General features: G+C 42.4%; 1 protein-coding gene across 6 annotated transcripts in view; it reads right to left on the bottom strand.

Moving 5' to 3' along the window:
• Positions 1 to 380: 380 nt before the first annotated feature.
• Positions 381 to 18829, bottom strand: part of TLK2 (tousled like kinase 2) — a 54460-nt gene continuing 36011 nt past the window's right edge. For all 6 annotated transcript variants that reach the window (XM_084615521.1, XM_084615522.1, XM_084615525.1 and 3 more), the window contains 10 exons: positions 16044 to 16110; positions 14592 to 14689; positions 14114 to 14195; positions 12548 to 12639; positions 10927 to 11016; positions 9732 to 9901; positions 8035 to 8173; positions 5890 to 6001; positions 4756 to 4863; positions 381 to 3058 (listed from right to left, as the gene is read on the bottom strand). In XM_084615521.1, coding sequence (XP_084471647.1) covers positions 2885 to 3058; positions 4756 to 4863; positions 5890 to 6001; positions 8035 to 8173; positions 9732 to 9901; positions 10927 to 11016; positions 12548 to 12639; positions 14114 to 14195; positions 14592 to 14689; positions 16044 to 16110 — 1132 coding nt within the window. In that variant the 3' untranslated portion in view covers positions 381 to 2884. The remainder of the gene's footprint in view (positions 3059 to 4755; positions 4864 to 5889; positions 6002 to 8034; positions 8174 to 9731; positions 9902 to 10926; positions 11017 to 12547; positions 12640 to 14113; positions 14196 to 14591; positions 14690 to 16043; positions 16111 to 18829) is intronic.

Genomic DNA, 18829 nt, shown 5'->3' with positions numbered 1-18829 from the left:
CATCAGTGGACATAAGGTGTGTGTGTGGGTTCTGTCTGTCACACTGGCTTAGCAATGTAGCAGTTGCAGTTAGAAGTATAAAATGGTTTGGGAGAAGACAGGGTCTGACATTTTATCCTGGTGTTCCAGATCCCGAGGATCAGTTGCTGTGTAAGCTAGGAATGCCAATAAATAGGCAAATCTCACAAGTGCCTCAGTTTGGTATTGGCAACTATGGCTGGTTACTTCCCGCTGGTGTGAATGGAACCAACTGGCACTGAGAATATAATCCCTTCCCCCACCCCCCGTAATATATTAATACAACCCCTGTATGATGAGGGCAGAAAGAAGTCCAAGCTAGCACTGACCAACAGCAAGATCAAAAGAGTCAAGCAATTCGGTTTCTTAAAACTTATTTTAATATCCATGTCTCGTCTGCTGGGTAGAGCCAAAACAGTCCGGCCTGGTTTAAGTTACAAATTCTTCAGACACTTTTTTTTTTTCTTTTTAAGTAAATGAACACATGTGGCAATAAGGTCCTGTTACTTGAAGTGAAACCCATATTAACAACAAAAAGTGTGGCAGCTAGAATTCTACCAGGGTTCTTTACTGGATACAGCAAGTAGCACCAGAAAAGGCTAACACTGCCCTGTTCAGGTGTCACACAGCAGGAATAAATGCATCCGACACAAAACTAATCACACCCACAGAGATAGAACACACTCTATGTCCAAGAAACAACCAGACTGGGATACAAAGAACCCTTTTAGAATTCTCCCCTCTACGGATGGAGGCCAAATAACCAACTTCAGCAGACAGGATGAGATGTCAGATCTGACTTCCCTGATGGAGGCTGAACATGATGTCAAAGTGCTGCTAACTAAATAGCTTGTTTCTAAGAGAACAGCAGGAATGGAAAGGGCTAAGACTGTGGCTGAGGATTCAAAGATGTAGTTTTATTTAAAAACAAGAGTTTCAACACCACCCTAATGCAGCTGCAGATGAATGCATCAGACTGAAGCCCAAGAGTCATTAAAAAAAGAAAAGAAAATCAAAGCTGTAGCAGAATTCTGTACTTCCCCAGACTGTCAGTGTAATTTCAACAGACTACTTCGCATTTCAACCAACTACTCCTTGGCTGCTGAATGGGCTAACCCGGCCATTTTTGCAGGATGGCTTACAGTAAGGCAAACAAGTGGCAGTTCTCGCAAAAGCCACACTCTGGAGAACACAGATAGCTACGAGAACTCCATTCAGGCACCGAACGCCAAAGAGAACAAACGCACTATGATAGTGTGAGAAGGAATCCAGAAAGCGCTGTGCAGAGAGAGAGGGAGAGAACAATCCACAACAAACAAGGGAAGTTTTGTGCATGAGTAAGGTTACACCACACACACTTTTTACAACACCCTAAAGTTGTGGTAACACACTGCTCAGTTTCCCCCCTCCCAATACAGATCTTTTTATTGGATGCTGCATTTTTAAATATTTCTGGCTAAAAACCTCTTGCCACACATGTAAGGAACATTCCAACCTGGCTGCCACATGTCCAAGCGCTGTACTTTTTTGATTTTCAGTCTTCCTTTGGGGGAAAAAGGGGCAGGATGGGGACAACAGGCTCCCATTCCACAGCTGGACACCTCTGCCCCAATTTGGAGGTCACCTCAAACAGATTACAAAAATAATCGGGAAGCCTGTTCATTTTTAGAACATGCCTCCCCTGGGTTTTTCATCTGTTTGAGGCATCGACAGAGTTAAAAATCAGTGAGTTTAAAAGAAAAATGGTAAGCAAGGGAGAAAGCGGTTTCCATAGTAAATCACCTAACTGAGGAGAGCTTATGAGTCTTCAACTTTAGGTTTTAATAAGTTTAACAACAAAATGTACAATACTGTGTGAGCCCACGTCAGAGGGACTGAGCTTTCCTTCTGAACTCCCCTCCCATCTGTCTTGACTAGTCAACAGATACTGTACTCATAGGACTGGGGAGCATCACATGGACAGAACAATCTTTATTTTAAAAGCCCAGCACTTCAAATAAATTAAAAAGGGACAACCGTCAAGTGTGTGAGTGGTGAAGCAGCCGCAGGAAAACCCAACAAGGCTCCAAACGGCATGCTAATCTGATAGCAAGAGATTGACAGAGGCCTCTTCTCCCCGGCTTGTGTATTCTCTCTCGCCCCCCCTCGTAAGAAGGGGGAATCACAAGGAAGAAGCCGTGTCAAAGAAGTGGAAAGCTGCACCATCAGTGGAGTTAACATTGCCACGTACCTGCTAATACGGGTTTCACTTTATGACCAGAAAACTTTTCTTCAGAAAAAAAAATTTGTTACTTTTTCTTTAAAAAACTGAAATTAATCAGGGGTAAAACACTAACTCTAGTGCCATGAACAGGCAGGATCAACTTTTTTCCCCTCCAAAGGGCAAAGAGTCATACCATCCCCAGCTGAACCTTGGTGCTTCTAGCTTTTTCAGGAGATGTTACCTAGACTTTATGAAAAGAAAGAACAATGTTTAAATATCAACACTGGACTAGCCCAGTCTTTTTCCCCAAAGTCCACATTCTTCCTCTGAAGCACACAGTGCATCATGGATTCCCCAAGCCTGCGTGTTCAGAAGTTCACAGTACATGGAACCATATTTTTCCCCCTCGCTCAGAGCAGCCATCCTCTGTGGTCATTTACTGAATAAACCTCAAGTTCCTCCTATCCGCGTGGCTTTGCCTAAGATGCTGAAGGTTTCCTTGATGAGAATTGATGTTGTCATGCTCTATGGATGGAAAAAAAAGCAAGAGAAAAAAAGCACCTGGTACAGGTTTCTTGAGACCCTTGCGGATTCCTCTATTCCAAAGCTGTTTCTGAAAGTCTGTGTCGGTTTCTCAAGCAGTTTTTGGCCTATTAGTCTCTCTCAGTTTGAAGAGCTGTTATTGGATGATCCAGAGGTTGATGCAATTGCAGCTCCAGCTGGGCTGCTCGTGGATACAGATTTGCGGATGTGAGGCAGCAAGTATGGGTCACAGGCTAGCTGCTGAACATCTATCCGGTCCTCCTTTCGGTAGGCCAGGCACCGTCTGATAAATGCCTGTGAACGCCCAAAAGGCAAACAAATGTTAGGAGACTAAAGGAGTTAGGGGGAGTTTTATTTATAAATACTTCTTGGTGAATTGTGCCAGACTAGTAACTATGGGAACTGACATTCTTTATTAAGTGACCACATGGACAGCGACAACTCCCGCCCCCAAAATTTTGTTTCATGCCTAGCTTTGGGGAGGGAGGAACCATCTGTGGGGGTGACAGGAATTCAGTGTGGATGATGCCAATTGACCGCTTGCTTTACTATGCAAGCCCTAGAGTCAGAATTAGACACAATTTCATCATCAGTTTGGTTGGATTCTGGAGAAGGTCTGAGGTTTCCCAGGAAGATGAAGGGTGCAGAGCTTTTGTGGGTGCAGGGTTCCTTTTTGAATAATTACTTGAGTGCTGCGGGGGTTTTGCTGTAGTGTGTGTTCATAATACAAAGCTGTAGATGGCCACTTTAAATTAAACTCAAATGATGCTTTACAGTGAGAAGTCCATCTCCCGGGTGGGTGACTTCAGCGCACACAGCACCAGGATGGTTCCTTGAGTGGGAGGAAGCAAGCCTGCCTCCCACCGAAACAAGAAGTAATGGACTCAAGTTGCAGTGGGGGAGGGTTTAGGTTGGATATTAGGAAAAACTTTTTCACTAGGAGCGTGGTGAAGCACTGGAATGCGTTACCCTAGGGAGGTGGTGGAATCTCCTTCCTTTGAGGTTTTTAAGGTCAGGCTTGACGAAGTCCTGGCTGGGATGATTTAGTTTGGGATTGGTCCTGCTTTGAGCAGGGGGTTGGACTAGATGACCTCCTGAGGTCCCTTCCAACCCTGATATTCTATGATTCTATGAAACCCGAACAGTTCAGAATACACACCCACGCAGAGTCCCACTTTGAACTGAGGTCTCCCATCTCCCAGTACAACATGCTAGGAGTGACCTATTTGTGTAACAAGCTTGTTCTTTTCTCTCGATATTAGCCAAGTTTCAGTCATTCCTTGGTGAATATGCACATTAAAGAATTAAACAAACAGGATAATTGCTCAGTGGTGATGAGGGAAGCACAAGACTCTCTGCTGGGTACCTCTCCCTGCTACCACATTCCAAACCAGAGATCATTCCATGTGTTGACAGTGACATCAGTGTGATCACTGACGGCCGTTGTTAAATTGCAACCTGCTGACCAGTGCACCATGGACAATTTAGGCACACTGTATCCTGCGCATGTGCAAATCTCTCACAAGCCAGGAGTCCGCTCTGACAGGGACAGACAAGTCTGTCATTTGTAAGTCTCTCTTATCCAAAGGATCCTGAACCACTGAACAAGTTATGCAGCAATGAAATTCAGACATCCCTGGGGTAAGAGGGCTGCTACCAGGCAGACAACAGCTGCACAGTGCAGAGAATAAGGGGAATTTGGGCCAACGACACCGAGCAAATCACTCCAAAAAAATGCCTAAGGGTGTTCAGTGTCTATGGGCGAGACCTGAGATTATAAAACGACAGCAAGCTGCAAACTCGATTCATTATGGAGAGCTGACTGGCTCTTGTGGATCCAGGGAAGGCACTTTATTTCAGAGTAGAGGCTCAGACCATTGTGAGATTCATGGATTAACTACTGTGTTAGCTAACCACAATGAGTTTTTTAAAAACCCCAGGCCATTCAGTGTGTCGGGTAGTGACACACACCTGCTGCAGAGAGATTTTACCTTTGCTTCTGGTGTGACTACTGGCTTTGGAGGGAACTGCACCTCAGTAGCTTTAAGGATTGTGTTCTCCTGCAGAATGTCTTGTTGTGACTGGTTGTGGCCAAACGGCTACGAAACAAGAGGGACAATTGTTAAGTTGACAGTGTGTCTTCTGAAGCCTAAAACAATGCTACTGTTTGTGGTGGGAAGTGATCTAATTCAGTATCTTTCTAGGGAAGCCGCTGAGGAGTGCCATGAAGGTACTGCAGGTCCCCTGTCTGTTTGGCTTAGCAGACTGCTCTGTCACAGTTGTTTTAAATTCAAAGGGGCTGAGTTGTGACTGTCTCCAGAGTGTGTCCCCAGTTCAGAAAATGGAGGAAACTCCATGTGCTCATAGATCTGCAGTTTCAGCCTTGATGCAAGAGGGCCATCTCCCAACAAAATTGTCAAGAGTTCCTCCAGCTTTGCCAGTGCTGCACTTGGCCTGTTGTGTCTGTGTGACTTAAGGTAGCGGCTCTCAAACTTTCCAGACTACTATACCCCTTTCAGGAGTCTGGTTTGTCTCATGTACCCCCAAGTTTCACTTCACATAAATCCACTTGCTGACAAAAAGAGACATAAAAAAGAGTATCACAGCACACTATTACTGAAAAACTGCTTACATTCTCATTTTTACCATATAATTATAAAGTAAATTGGAATATAAATATTGTACTTACATTTCAGTGTGTAATATATAGAGCAGTATAAACAAGTCATTGTATGAAATTTTAGTTTGTACTGATTTCTCTAGTGCTTTTATATAGCCTGTTGTAAAACTAGGCAAATATCTAGAGGAGTTGATGCACCTCCTGGAAGACTTCTGCATACCCCCGGGGTAGGCGTTCCCCTGGTTGAGAACCACTGACTTAAGACACGGTACAAAAGCGGCACGTCCATCAAACTTTGCATGTGGAATGTTCAGTTACCAAAAGCTTATCAAAGCCAATGGAATAACAGGAAGTGTTCTCGTTAGTTAGGTTTTTCTGGACTACCTTAAAAAACATTCAGGCTCTTTATCATTAGCACAATTATTTTCTATCCCCAGTCTTCCAACTCTTCCCCTCCAAAGACATCATAAACCTCTGCATGAGGCAGTTTAGCTTCCTTCCTCACCTTTCTGCCATAAAGACACTGGTAGAAGATGACACCCACTGACCAGACGTCAACTTTATTTGAAATCTTTGGAGGTTCTTTTCCAACCACAAAACACTCAGGTGGCAAATACCTGATTGGAAGGAAGGGACAAAGGGTCATCAATAGCACATCCAGATTTATTCAGTCACTTTGTTGCAATGGGAGAGGCAGGATTGCCCAGTGGTTAGGGCACTAGCCTGGAACTCAGGAGATTGGAGTTCAGTTCCCCACTCTGCCACAGAATTCCTGTGTGACTTTGGGAAGGTCACTTAAAGGCTTTCAATAGGGACCCTATTGACAAAGGTCTTGTAAGTGGACTTCTTGGATTTCAACACCTTCCCTTTTATCTCAGGCTTTTCTCCACCACTACAGACAACATCCTGGCCTCACAAACTCCTGGCATAGCTGGCAAGGAAAGAGTTTAGTGACAGCCTGGATAGCTTGTCCAGAGAAGGGAAGTTTGCACCAGTGGAACACACTGATGTAGCCATGCCAGCACAACCCTCTAATGCAGGCACACAGTGTGAACTCTGCTGTATACCAGCAGGGTGCACCCGCAGCGGGGCTTGCACCAGTGCAGCTAACATACACCCCAGTATAGAAGGGTCCTAAGAATGAATTCCTGATTCACTGACAAGTGAACCCTGAGGCTGCACCTGAACCTGCTGCATAGTGTGCTCCCATCTGAACCACTGCAACTGCCTGAGAGTTCAGTGATTTGAAACAGTTAGAAACATGTGAACAGAACTGGCTGGCCACAGGCAGGGAGACTGGCAGCTTCCCCTGCACAGGTTTGCCAATGCACCTATCCACTTGATTACCTCTACAGAACTGGCTGCCAATCATGCCCTACGGTGTGATGCACAAAGCACGCCCACTGGGGACCAGGCTAATCACAGACAGACCAAGCTAATCACTTTTCACTTGTGACCTGCTTCTTTACCCCACAGCCATTTTGGTTTCAAGAGGAAGGCCGGCTCTTTGTCATGTGGTGGGATTTTACCCCTCAGCTATGCGTTTGTGCACATTAAGTCCACAAATTCCCAGCATAAGGATGGAGAAAATCCATAAATACCCCAAATCATCATCATATTGTCCATCCTTTGTGCAAAGTCTCTGTTGCAGTGAATGCTTCCCCCCCACCAGAGCAGAGTTTAACTCCAGTCACACATGCTGAGAAAACAAAGGTTTCTTTTCCCCATTCATTTAGAATCTAGTATTTATTGTCCTTTTAACAATAATTTCACAATGGAAACATCCAGCCAAAATACACATTTCTGAAAGTGCAATCTTAGATGCTGTGTCCTTGTTAGAGACTCAGCTTGGAGTGAATTTGAGGAGAACAAACCCATAGAACACATGAGATTATAACAGATGCCTGCAAAAAATTATGGTGACATGAACAATGTTTATGCTAACCACTGTGAATAGTGACATTGTAAATGCAACTTCTTTGGACTCAGCGGCTTTTACTGTAGGTCCAAACCTCTGAGTCAGGACTGATGCAATACCACAAGGTGGTGCTAGGGCCATTGTACTGCTGGAGATACGGTCTTTCATGTGAAATTTGAAACTGGAGTCCTGGGCACGCCTAGCACTGAAAGCACTATTGCACTTTTTATCAAGGTCAGACTGTTACCGCTAGGATGGTGATTAAATTCCAACTGGAAAATTCTTCCTGCCTTCCTAAGTCTACCTTCATTTTCAAGCGGGTATGGGATTCTTCACTTCCTACCCTAAATTACATGGTAATACATGCTATTAAACAGCTGCCAAGTTCCACCCCAGAGTTGGTTGCATTTCAGCAGTAGTTGTACATGCAGTTTATAGTTGTCCTGTCAGGCCCTTTGAATAAGAGGTGCTATCTAAAGATATAAATACTAACCCATTGAAGATGAAAAGGCCGGCAGCCTAGAAACACTGTGTGCAACTAGTTTGAGAGCATCCTTAAGGATCTCAAAGTGCTTTACAGAGCTACACTGTAGTACAATGGACACCACACACAGACTGACAACAAGGAAAGTGAATTCAAAGTAAACTCCAAGTCTGGAGCATCAGGATTTTAATGGTTATTTGCAAGTTTTCTAGAACCCTCAGTTGGTATCAGCCACATAGAATACTTACCAATAAGTACCGGCCCCCTGCGATGTCAGCTCCATGCCATCAACGGAGTTGTAGCTGTCGTCATCCATGATCTTGGAAAGCCCAAAATCTGTGATCTTTATCTCTCCACATGCTGTACCATTGACTAGAAGAATGTTACCTAAAAGAAGGGAAAATAGCTTTTGAGAGACATATCTATTATGGAAAGAGGAGAGGGAAAAGCAGCACCAGAACTGCAGTGGAGTGCACGGGGTATTAAATTATGGACACATTGTACAAAGGCACCATGACCTGCAAAATGCAGCCAGCTAAAGCAGCCTTTAGGCTGGAGAAGATGTTTGAGGACTCAGTGAAGTCCTCCTGAGAGGAGCCCTGGCACCTAGAACACACCAAGTCCTGCACCTATGCTCCCCATCCTCAAATGGGTCTCTGACCTCCCACCTGCCTCCCCATTTTTGGCTTTAGACCCTGGCTTTCCAATGCAATTAGTTTCTCCTTAGTGGTTCCTGGCTTGAGGGAGAGGTCAAAACAATAAGGGAGACTGGTTGAGTTGGGAGGGTAGGTCAGGGAAAGGAGAGTGGATGACAGACATATACACAGCTGTGACTCATTCCATCCAGAAGTCCTAATTTGCCCTGGCTTCTTAGCAGCCAGAAATTCTCTCCTCTATGACATAGTGCCCCCTAGCGATTTGCAGAACCATGGAAAAATAGCCAATTCTTAGGCCAGATCCATTTAAGAATCAGCTATTGCTACGGATTAAATGAAACAGCAGCACATAACTTTCCATCAGATTAAGCTGTAAAATCTGCTTCAAAGCTATTAACTTTTGAAGAAGCAGAATTACACAGTGTCTGTAGATCAGCTGGGAGAGCCCTGCAGCATGTTCAACCAGACACCAGTAAACAGTGGTTTGGGAAGCGTAAGAACAGAAACAGGGCAACAAAATATAAATTGGTGCAATTGCACCATCTACTGAATCAGTACAAGAAACCACACCGATCTAGGATATACAATGCCAGTGAACTCTCGCCAGTAGAGAAAACTTTTATTGGGGTAAAAAACAGGTGTTACCAGCATATCCAACCCCAAACAGATAAGGCAAGCAAGGAAGCTCTGCTCTCTCAGCTGCATGGTCTATCAGATGGGAACTGTCTGACGACATTTGGGGAGGACACTTCTGATTTGCTGGGCATCGGTGAGTCTGGAAGGTCAGACTTCCAAGAACACCATCTAACCTCTATGTATTGCTATGAGGACCCATAAAAGTAACAAGTTTTGAGCAAGTTTTTCCTAGTTTTTGGTGCCATTTACTGAGCATCACAAAGGAAAGAACAAGAGTGAGGAATGTGCCGGCCATTATTGGGCATCTATATGAAGGAAGATGAGGCACAGGAAAGCAAAGGACAACCAGGTCACAGAAACCAAGTCCTGACACATGATGGCACAAGGGCTTGTCCAGAACAGGAAGGCTCCTTTCTGGAATTTTACTCCCTCTTAATGCTGCAACTCCAGGAGCCAATACCCATTTACAGAGCAAAACCAAGCATTTCAGTCCCTTCTATGCTGCAAGGTAAGCACCCAGGTTTTGGAATGGGTACCAATAGACCTGGTCCTATCCCTGGCTTTGGCCAATTGGAACTGTTCCTTAGTGGTCTGGAGAGGTTGCTAACAAGAGGTAAGAGGGTAAACACATGCCATTCTGCTTCATAACATACCTGGTTTAAGGTCATAGTGTATGATGGGCGGTTTGATTTCATTTAAGTATTTTAAAGCATTCACAATCTGCATGATAATGGATCGTGCCTCTTTTTCGGACATTAACTTGTGCTGTTTCAGGTAGAAGTCCAGATCATTTCCCTCACAGTATTCTAACACTGTACAAAATCTGAAGGCAAGAGAACAAACACCAAAATTAAGTTCCCTGAGAGAAACGGTAATATTTTGTATTTACTCTTCCGTGTAAATCTCCTCAACTAGGTCATTCCCCATCAAACTTGTACATATTTAGATGCCTCCATCACAGACATACAGGAAACAGGTTTGGATCTACGTACAGCCAAATCTGAAATCTACTTTTATCAGAGCAAAACTGATTTTCTAGGCAAAGCAACATGAATGCATTAAAAATAGCTAGTCTTCTTGTACATGTGTTTTCATTATGGACATCACCTGTAGCCCCTCACTTGGGCATAGGTTTGTGCTAGAACTAAGATCTACTGAATAATGGGTGTAAGAACACAGGAACAAATGCCATAACAGATCAGACTAATGGTGTGTCTAGGCTACAGGATGCAGCACTAAACCTTCAGAGAAGGTGTAATAAACCCCATAATTTAGACAACTACATAACCGTCTGCCCATAGGGCCACACAAGCCCTAACTGATAGGCCTCAACATGGTCAGTTAGCACGTGACAAACTGGGGCGTAGATCTACTGCGTTCCCTGCTGCAGCGCACTAGAAGTTCGTTAATGTCTTTTGCATACTACTGTTTCAGAGAGCAGTTAGCAAAGTGCACCAAGAAACTTATGTGCAGCACCAGGGTCCACATGGACAATTTGAGCACAGCAGGCTGGAGTGCTGCAGCTTTGCACCCAAGCTTGCCATGCACTGTGTAGCCATACAGACACACCCTTCATGGCTGCCTTATTCTGTGAAGCATGAGGGTCCCTTATACATTTTTATCCCCTATTATGCAATTGTGGGTGTTCATTATCCATATAAATGGATAATCCTTTTCTGACTTCTAAGCTAATGTCCAAATGATACTCAGTGGTGACAACAGCCACTGTGTAAAGTACTGATCCACCCTGACTGCAGGATCATGAAGCTTTGCTGGAAGGCTTTTGACCAAACGCTTTGTGGGGAACTTGGCAAATACAGTGCAAAGATACATCAACACATCACTTACGAGTCAGTATCCAGCGAGAAGTAGTCATAGAGTTTAACTATTCGAGGATGATCCAGTTCTTTGTGAATTCTGTACTCTCTACATGCATGTCTGAAAGGCAAGACTCTGGGCATTAGCAACAGAGATTTTACTTTGGGTTCTACATTAAGCGATTTAGATATAATGATCTTGGCACAGCTCTCAGTATTCCACATTCAAATGGACGCTTATTCATACAATTCAGAAAGTATTAAACATCCTAGGAAACCAGGGTGTACAGTTTCTTGAAAGCACACTCCCCACGTGTGTCTCTGGGGAGATGGGAATGAGTTTAGGACTTTTGTTCTCAGCATGGGTGAGGCCAAGTCATTAGAGAGAGACATCCCCTTATTAAGGGGAAAGAAAACTTACAGCACCACTGTTGGTCCAGACCCTAACAATGCACTTATTTTGCAAGCATCCACTCAATTTTCTTGCTCATTTCAGACATTTGAGGTGATACTAACAAGGTGGGAGGAAGTGGCTTCACTTTTGCAGCAAACAGTGAGGAAGGAGAGGAGAATTCATAGTTTCACAGATCCTAAGGCCAGAAGGGATCACTGTGATCATCTAGTCTGACCTCCTGTATAACAGATCAAAAAACTTTCCCAACATAATTCCTAGAGCAAATCTTTGAGAAAAATATCCAGTATTGGTTTAAAAACGGTCAGCGAGTAAGAAACCACCACCTCCCTTCGTAAATTTTTCCAATGGTTAATTATTCTCACTTTTAAAAATTTACACCTTATTTCCAGCCTGAATGTGTCTAGCTTCAACTTCCAGCTATTGGATCATGTTATACTTTCCTCTGCTAGACTGAAGAGTCCATTATTAAATATTTGTTCCTTAGGTAGATACTTACAGACTAATCAAGTCACCCCTTAACCTTCTCTTTGTTAAGCTAAACAACATTGGGCTCCTTATGTCTATCACTATAAAGGGATGTTTTCTAATCTTTTAATCATTCTCGTGGCTCTTTTCTGAACCCTCTCCAATTTATCAACATCCTTCTGGAATTATGGACACCAGACCTGGACAGAGTTTTCTGAAGTGGCTGCCCAGTGCCAAATATAGAAGTATAACCACCTCTCTACTCCTACTTAAGATTCCCGTTTGTGCATCCCACAATCGTATTAGTGCTTTTGGCCCCAGCATCACATTGGGAGCTCATGGTCAGTTGATTATCCACCAGCATCCCCAAATCTTTTTCAGAATCACTGCTTCCCAGGATAGAGTCCCCCATCCTGAAAGTATGGCCTACATTCTTTGTTCCTAGATGTACACCTTTACATTTAGCTGCATTAAAATACATATTCTAGTCAAGGAGGACTGGTGGCACCTTAGAGACTAACGAATTTACTTGAGCATAAGCTTTCATGAGCTGCATGAGCTCATGAAAGCTTATGCTCAAGTAAATTCGTTAGTCTCTAAGGTGCCATAAGTCCTCATTTTCTTTGCGGATATGGACCAACATGGCTGCTACTCTGAAACATATTCTAGTCAGTATCAATAGATAGGAACCAATTCTCAGGCCAAAAAAGGGGGAAAAAACAGCAATGCATTGTTCTGCTATCTGGTATTTTGGCTTTACAGCACCACTTACTTGTGATAATTCTCTTTCTTCTCATCTCTCCAGTTTTTATTTAACTGGTGAATTTTCACAGCTACGTATCTCTGTTCTGTTAAATCAAATGCCTACAAAGAAAGTATCAGTAGAGTTGAAATTTCAAATTAATACTGCAAATGTGAACAAGAGATTCCATACTAGTGTCCCAAAGCAAAGAAGAGATGGCAATATGCTGTAGATCCTGTCACTAATGCTATCAACTACTCTGAATACAACTTAAGAGTCTGTCCTTTAATTTACCTGCCAATAAGGGAGTCAATTAGTGTAAGACAATTGGTGATTTTGGAACACTAGTCCGTCCACTAGGATCTAGACTGAGTGCACTAATCATTTCACACAAGCAAAACAGCCATGAGATAGTAACAACCTATATTTGATTTGAACTGGCAAGGAAGACTCTCTGCCATGACACCTTGAGCCACCAAAGTCACTTGTACGTAATTTTAAAAAATGCATAGGACATATATTAGTTTAATACACATTGCTAGATGTTACATCTCCAGGTAGAAGAAGTTTCAACCTATTTGTGGTTGGAGAGCCAAATTGTTCAGCTACATAGCTCATGCTGAAATTTTTCACCCCTCTGGATCTTAAAGTGCAACCCAGCACACACAAATGTTGGAATTGTGCTGCTGGATCCATGCAGTGTTCCGTCTAATCCAGGATCCTGTCTTTGACAGTGGTTAGCACCAGACGCTTTGGAGTACAGTGTAAGACATCCCATTGTATGCAGGTGTGGGATAATCGTGTCCCAACCCAATCTTGTTCTAACCCCTAATGTTAGAGATTACCCTAAATCCTGAAACATGAGGTTCAATATCCCTTTTCAAACTTAATATGATGGCTCTAGATAGTCTATTTATCCATATAAGTGTCCAATACTTGAATGTATACAGTTATATTTTAATCAATTTGATTCTTATATTAGTCTATGAACTACAGAGCACATATGGGTTGCTTGGGGAAACAGATGCTTTCAATTTATTTAAAATTAATCTCTTAATCTCTCCAATTAGCAGCATGGCCTAGTCTAAACATCATAGGTCTTGATCTTACAAAACAACATCATGTAAATAATCCTTATCCATGTGGCTAAGGATTGTTTGTTCAGCACGTCAATGGCGGGATACAAAACACTTCCAGGGATATATGGCACAGCCTTCATTTGTTAAGCCTAGGACGTTATTTTCATTTCATTTGCTTTAAATCTGACACGTTATTGTAATGTAGCCATTTCAAATCTACCTTTTTAAAGCAGATTTCTAACACCTGTTTAAGTCTCAAGAGGTATTTCATGTCATTCTCCTGGTCATACCAGTGTGACATTCTCCAACAAATGCATGTTTCAATAAAATCTTGCGGAGAACAGAAACTAAATATCAGGTCTGCTGTCTAAATCAAAGCCAGATGCGACATGTATTTCTACATTCCTTCCCCCACAACCACATACACTCTCCATTTGAGAGAACAAATGTCAGATTTTGCTTACTATTTCTGTGCAGACTCAAAATACAATATAACAGACTAATTCTTCCAACTTACCTTATATACCTCACTGAAGCCTCCTCTACCCAAAAGATGCAGCAAAAGGTATCTGTCATTTAGCGTTGGATGGTCTTTAAATCTGGAGAGGACAATTTAACATTGACAATGGTAATGCCACCTACTAATAAGAAATCACAGCTATTACACAGCTCAGAGAGGACACTTCAAATTAAGACTCAAAAAGGTGGTTAAGTTATATATGTCCAATTTTCAAATGATTGGATAGTCATTTACCACTGACACTGCAAAAGCTTCCCAAGTCATTTGTAAAGTACTAAATCCTACATATTTGACACACAAATGCTTTTAAGTCAGCACAGCACTGCATATCTCAGTGGGTGGCAGGATATTAAAAGTAGAATTAAGCATGGTGCATTCCCATTACCAGACAAATGTATCCTAAGAGAATTTAGCTTTCCTTGAGAAGTTACCATTTGATGCCTATTCTCTCCCCCACATGCCTCCCAGTGCTTACTGTGAATTATCTTCATTGTGTATCCTTTTCAATTCCCTGATATGTAGATTTCTAACCCTCTCTAGTCGTTCCAACTCTGCCTGGATCTCTGCTTCTTCCTGTATGAAAAAAGATGACAAAGTTCAAGACATTATTGGGTAGCTAGTTTCATCTGATTTATGGACACAATAACTGGAATTTAATAGTACATAACTGGTTTGGTAAAATGAAAACAATGATTACAGTCAACTTCAAGATAGCAAGTGTGGGGGGGGGAGGGAGGGAGGAGAATTATTGGGATGTTTTGCTTGTGACTATGCATTGGAACTACAGGTGGGAGTTGATAAAAGTTCTTCACTTTTCCCCCAGCCAACATGTGAATTATGTTTTCCTCAGTTCCAGCAGTTAGGAACACACTGATTAAATGATACACTTTAGGTGCAAACAAAAAGGGTATCCTAGAATTGTATAGGAAGATTGAACAGCAGGTAATTCTGAAATGTTGAAGTGTGTCATGTGGAGTCTAACAAGTATCACTGATGTTAAAAACAGCCAAGACTCTCCTAAAAGTTACACAGATTCTGGAACAGAGCTGTAGCGTTATATCTTAAGCAGCATCTTGATATCTTTTCAGATTTATAAAAAGCCCAGTGGTTTCCAGAAAAGCCACAGAAAACTAAAATGTCTCCAGGAAGTGGGAGGATGTGGGCTACCCAGAGATTTGGCTTTCTGTGCTGCACGTAATTTTAACTTCACCCCCGAAAGGAAGGAAGATTCTAAGTAGTTGATTCTGCCCTTTTACACAGAAGGTTGAATCAGGATATATAAGCTTTTACTGACAGCATCCACCAGGTTTCAAATTATACATGGATTATCACATTAGACTCCACTCCTTTTCAACTTGTATTCTATTTTCACTGATTAAAAATGATCCAGTTCCCAAAAGTGGAGGAGGGTAAGCACAGCCTCAGACAATGAGACAATCCTAGAGCATTACTTCATTTTCTGTAAAGGTCAAGTTCTAAATGGATTCTTCTGTTCTGGGCTACATATTACACTGACAATAAGTGGACCTGTGATTCCTCCACTGGTAGTAAAAATGGAGGAAGCTACAGGATAAATATGACTTGAGCATTCTTACCTCCTGGAGTTTCCTCCACACCCTCACAGGGGGGCACGCCCCACACTTTGGGGACCTCAGGCCTAGAGGGAGGCAGCAATATATGTGCCCAGAGGCAGGAACACAGGCACCTGGGAACTTTTACCCTGAAAACGTAGGTGCTGAGTAAGTTTAGAAGCTTACAGGGTTCAGCAAGAGTTTTGTGCTTCGCAGTGGAGGCAAAACTGGGACTTAGGTGCCTGTCTCCTTTTTTGCATTCAGGCCAATAGCTCTTACACAAAGATAGCTACCACTACTGTTCATATGTAGCTGGCCCAGTGCTTCTTAGAGCTTTGCTGTAAAGAGTTCTTTACCTTTTTAAGATGACCTAGTCGGAGTTTGAAGATTTCCTCCTGTTCATGATATTCAGCTAATGTTAACCTGCATACATAAGAGAACAGTGTCACAGACATATCCCACACATTTGTAAGCACAGTATCTATTACAGTTTCAGGCAGCCAGGCTGGTCTAAACAGGACATAAGCTTCAATGCAGCCAATTTACCATGGCACTGGTAAGTAAAGTTCCATTCTAGTGCAATTCCTGTCCAGTGGATGGACTATTTTCAGTGTACCATGCCAAATACACACTTATTTAATAATCTGCTCACTTATAGGAAGGAGCATCGCATGCTGTATCCTTCAGCAACTGACAGACTGTTTGAAATTTGTATATCACATTCTTCCGTCTCTCTCATACTGAAGATAGTGCTCAAGTCTTGACATGCTGTAATAGAGCACTGCACATGTCTGAAGTCTATTTCATGGTACATATTTAATTTACTAAGGTTTACTCCTAACAAAGGAAACCAAGAGGAGATATTGTAAATATTGAACATTGCGTCAGAAACCTTCACTTTTTGAATGTTCTGATTTGTTTTATTTCTGAAATTTAACAGTGTTTAAAATAAATAAAAATGCAAAAGAAAACCTATTCAATCAGATCTCATTACAAATCTACAGAGAACTACCCTGGGATGCTATATTACATGAATTTCAATCTCTTCAGAATTTGTTCAGGATCCAACTGACTGTTGTGTAGAAAGCACACTACTACTTGCAGCTGTCAATGTTATACCCACAAGATTTATATGGGGAGGGAGGTGGACAGGAATACACAGCTTTAATTGTCTACTCCTCTTGTTCCCCCTGACAGAAGCCTCAACTCCCTCCCAACTTCTAGCCACCTCCTCAGCTCCACAATGTTATGCTTCTCACTTCCCTAACACTCAGTGTGGTACTGAGTTGCTAGAAGGCAGCTCCACTCTCTGAGCTTCATGCTGCTACACAGACATTTCTGTGCAGAACAGCTCTGGGATCTATGCCATATCCTGCCCATCTCTAGCTTCTTCTGTTCCTGTACACCTCCTGGCATGCAGGAGACAGCCTGACATAGCAGTGGGGCAGGCCAGGCAATTGCAGGAGGGTGTATAGCAGCCTAGAAGGACCTTATAAATCTCAACCTGCCCTCCTCCACAAACATTTCCTAAAACAATGGCTAGCCCTTAAAACATAAGAGCCAGGATTACTTAATTTCCCAATATACCTGCTCCTTGAATGGGTGCCCCTTAGTGGTAGCTATAATTCAGCTACAGTTGAACAGTGAGTATAATTGGAATTTGCCTGCTTTACCATTGTACGAGAAAGCGTTTAGTCCAATATTCAGGATGCAGGTTCTCCTTGTAAATCCACTTTACTGCGAAAGATCACTACATTCCAAATTAACATACTGTACTAAAAAAATACAACCAATACCATTAATGTTTACAGAGGGACTCAGAACAAAAAGTTGTGTGGCATATTGGTAGTTCTTCCTTGGAGAACAGATTACAACACAAGCTCTCAAGAAACAAAATGACCTACATTTAAATCAGATCCAGTTAATCCAGATTGTTCTGTAATCTCAAATTTACTTTGCTTTAAAGAAGCCTTCCCAGACTGAACTTCCCAGACTTAACCAGCAAGCTTTGACAACTGGTTGCTATTGCAGGATTTGGGGTACCTGAACAATTGAATAAACCAAACGTGGGCTGTGTGTAAGAGACAGATAGACAGGATTAATCAGTGACAATCTACCCATTTCAGACAAGCGATAGAATGACTATCACTGGCCTAGTATTTCCAGAAATAGCTACATGCTAGCTTCTAGTATTTTAAAAAAGCCAAGGTGGCTGGAAAATAAACACTGTCCTATTTAATATAAACACACTTGAAATACACTACTTCCATTATAGCTGAGGGCTCTGTGACAGCCTGAGCTATGCTACTGAAAACACTGGACCACAAAACCCCCTACAAATTCAGCTTCCTGCCTTAAATTACAGTCTTGTCCATGTTTACATTATAGATGCTTATTTTCAGGAGGTGACTGAATTTCATAACTACTCTTGGGTAAATCATGGCTCAATGCTCCTATCACAGGAGCACCCTTCCTCCCTTTTAAGGCACCCTAAACAAGATGACATATCTGTGCTCAAAACCCTCAGACTGAGTTCTAAAGAGGGTAGGATTTTTAAAAGGACCCCAAAGGACTTAGCACCCAACTCCCACTGAATTTGAATGGCATTTACAATTCACTAGGCTGGCAATTTTTAAAACACTGCAAATGGCTATTTTTTAAGAGGAGGAATTTGGGAAACACTCAAAGATTATTACTGGCGATTGAAGGAAAACCCCATTTTTCCCCCATAGGTTCCAAAGCCAGAAGGGATCATTGAGACCATTTGGTCTGACCTCCTGTATCACACAGGCCAGAGAACCTTCCCAAAGTAATTCCTAGAGCAGATCTTTTAGAAAAAACATCCCATCACAATTTAAAAGTTGCCAGTGATCGAGAATCCACCATGACCCTTGAAATGGTTTGTAGGTAAAACCCCAGACTTTCAGCCTGCAGAACTGTCTACACTGTCAGCCAGAAATTGCATTTCTGGGGCAGCCCAAGGCAATACAATGAGGTTAATAAATCCTAGTTTTTGCAGTAAGTTATTTTTGTAAGGTATTTTGAAGTTGAAAAGCATGCGAAGGGAATTTTACAAGATTGACAAAGTTACTTTAAGAGGAGATGATGTGCACAACCCTCTTTCAAAACAATACTATTTCAA

The sequence above is a fragment of the Lepidochelys olivacea genome, assembly GCF_965140295.1.
Source record: "Lepidochelys olivacea isolate rLepOli2 genome assembly, chromosome: 27".
NCBI lineage: Eukaryota > Metazoa > Chordata > Testudines > Cheloniidae > Lepidochelys > Lepidochelys olivacea.
This window is presented reverse-complemented; position numbering and strand designations above follow the sequence as displayed.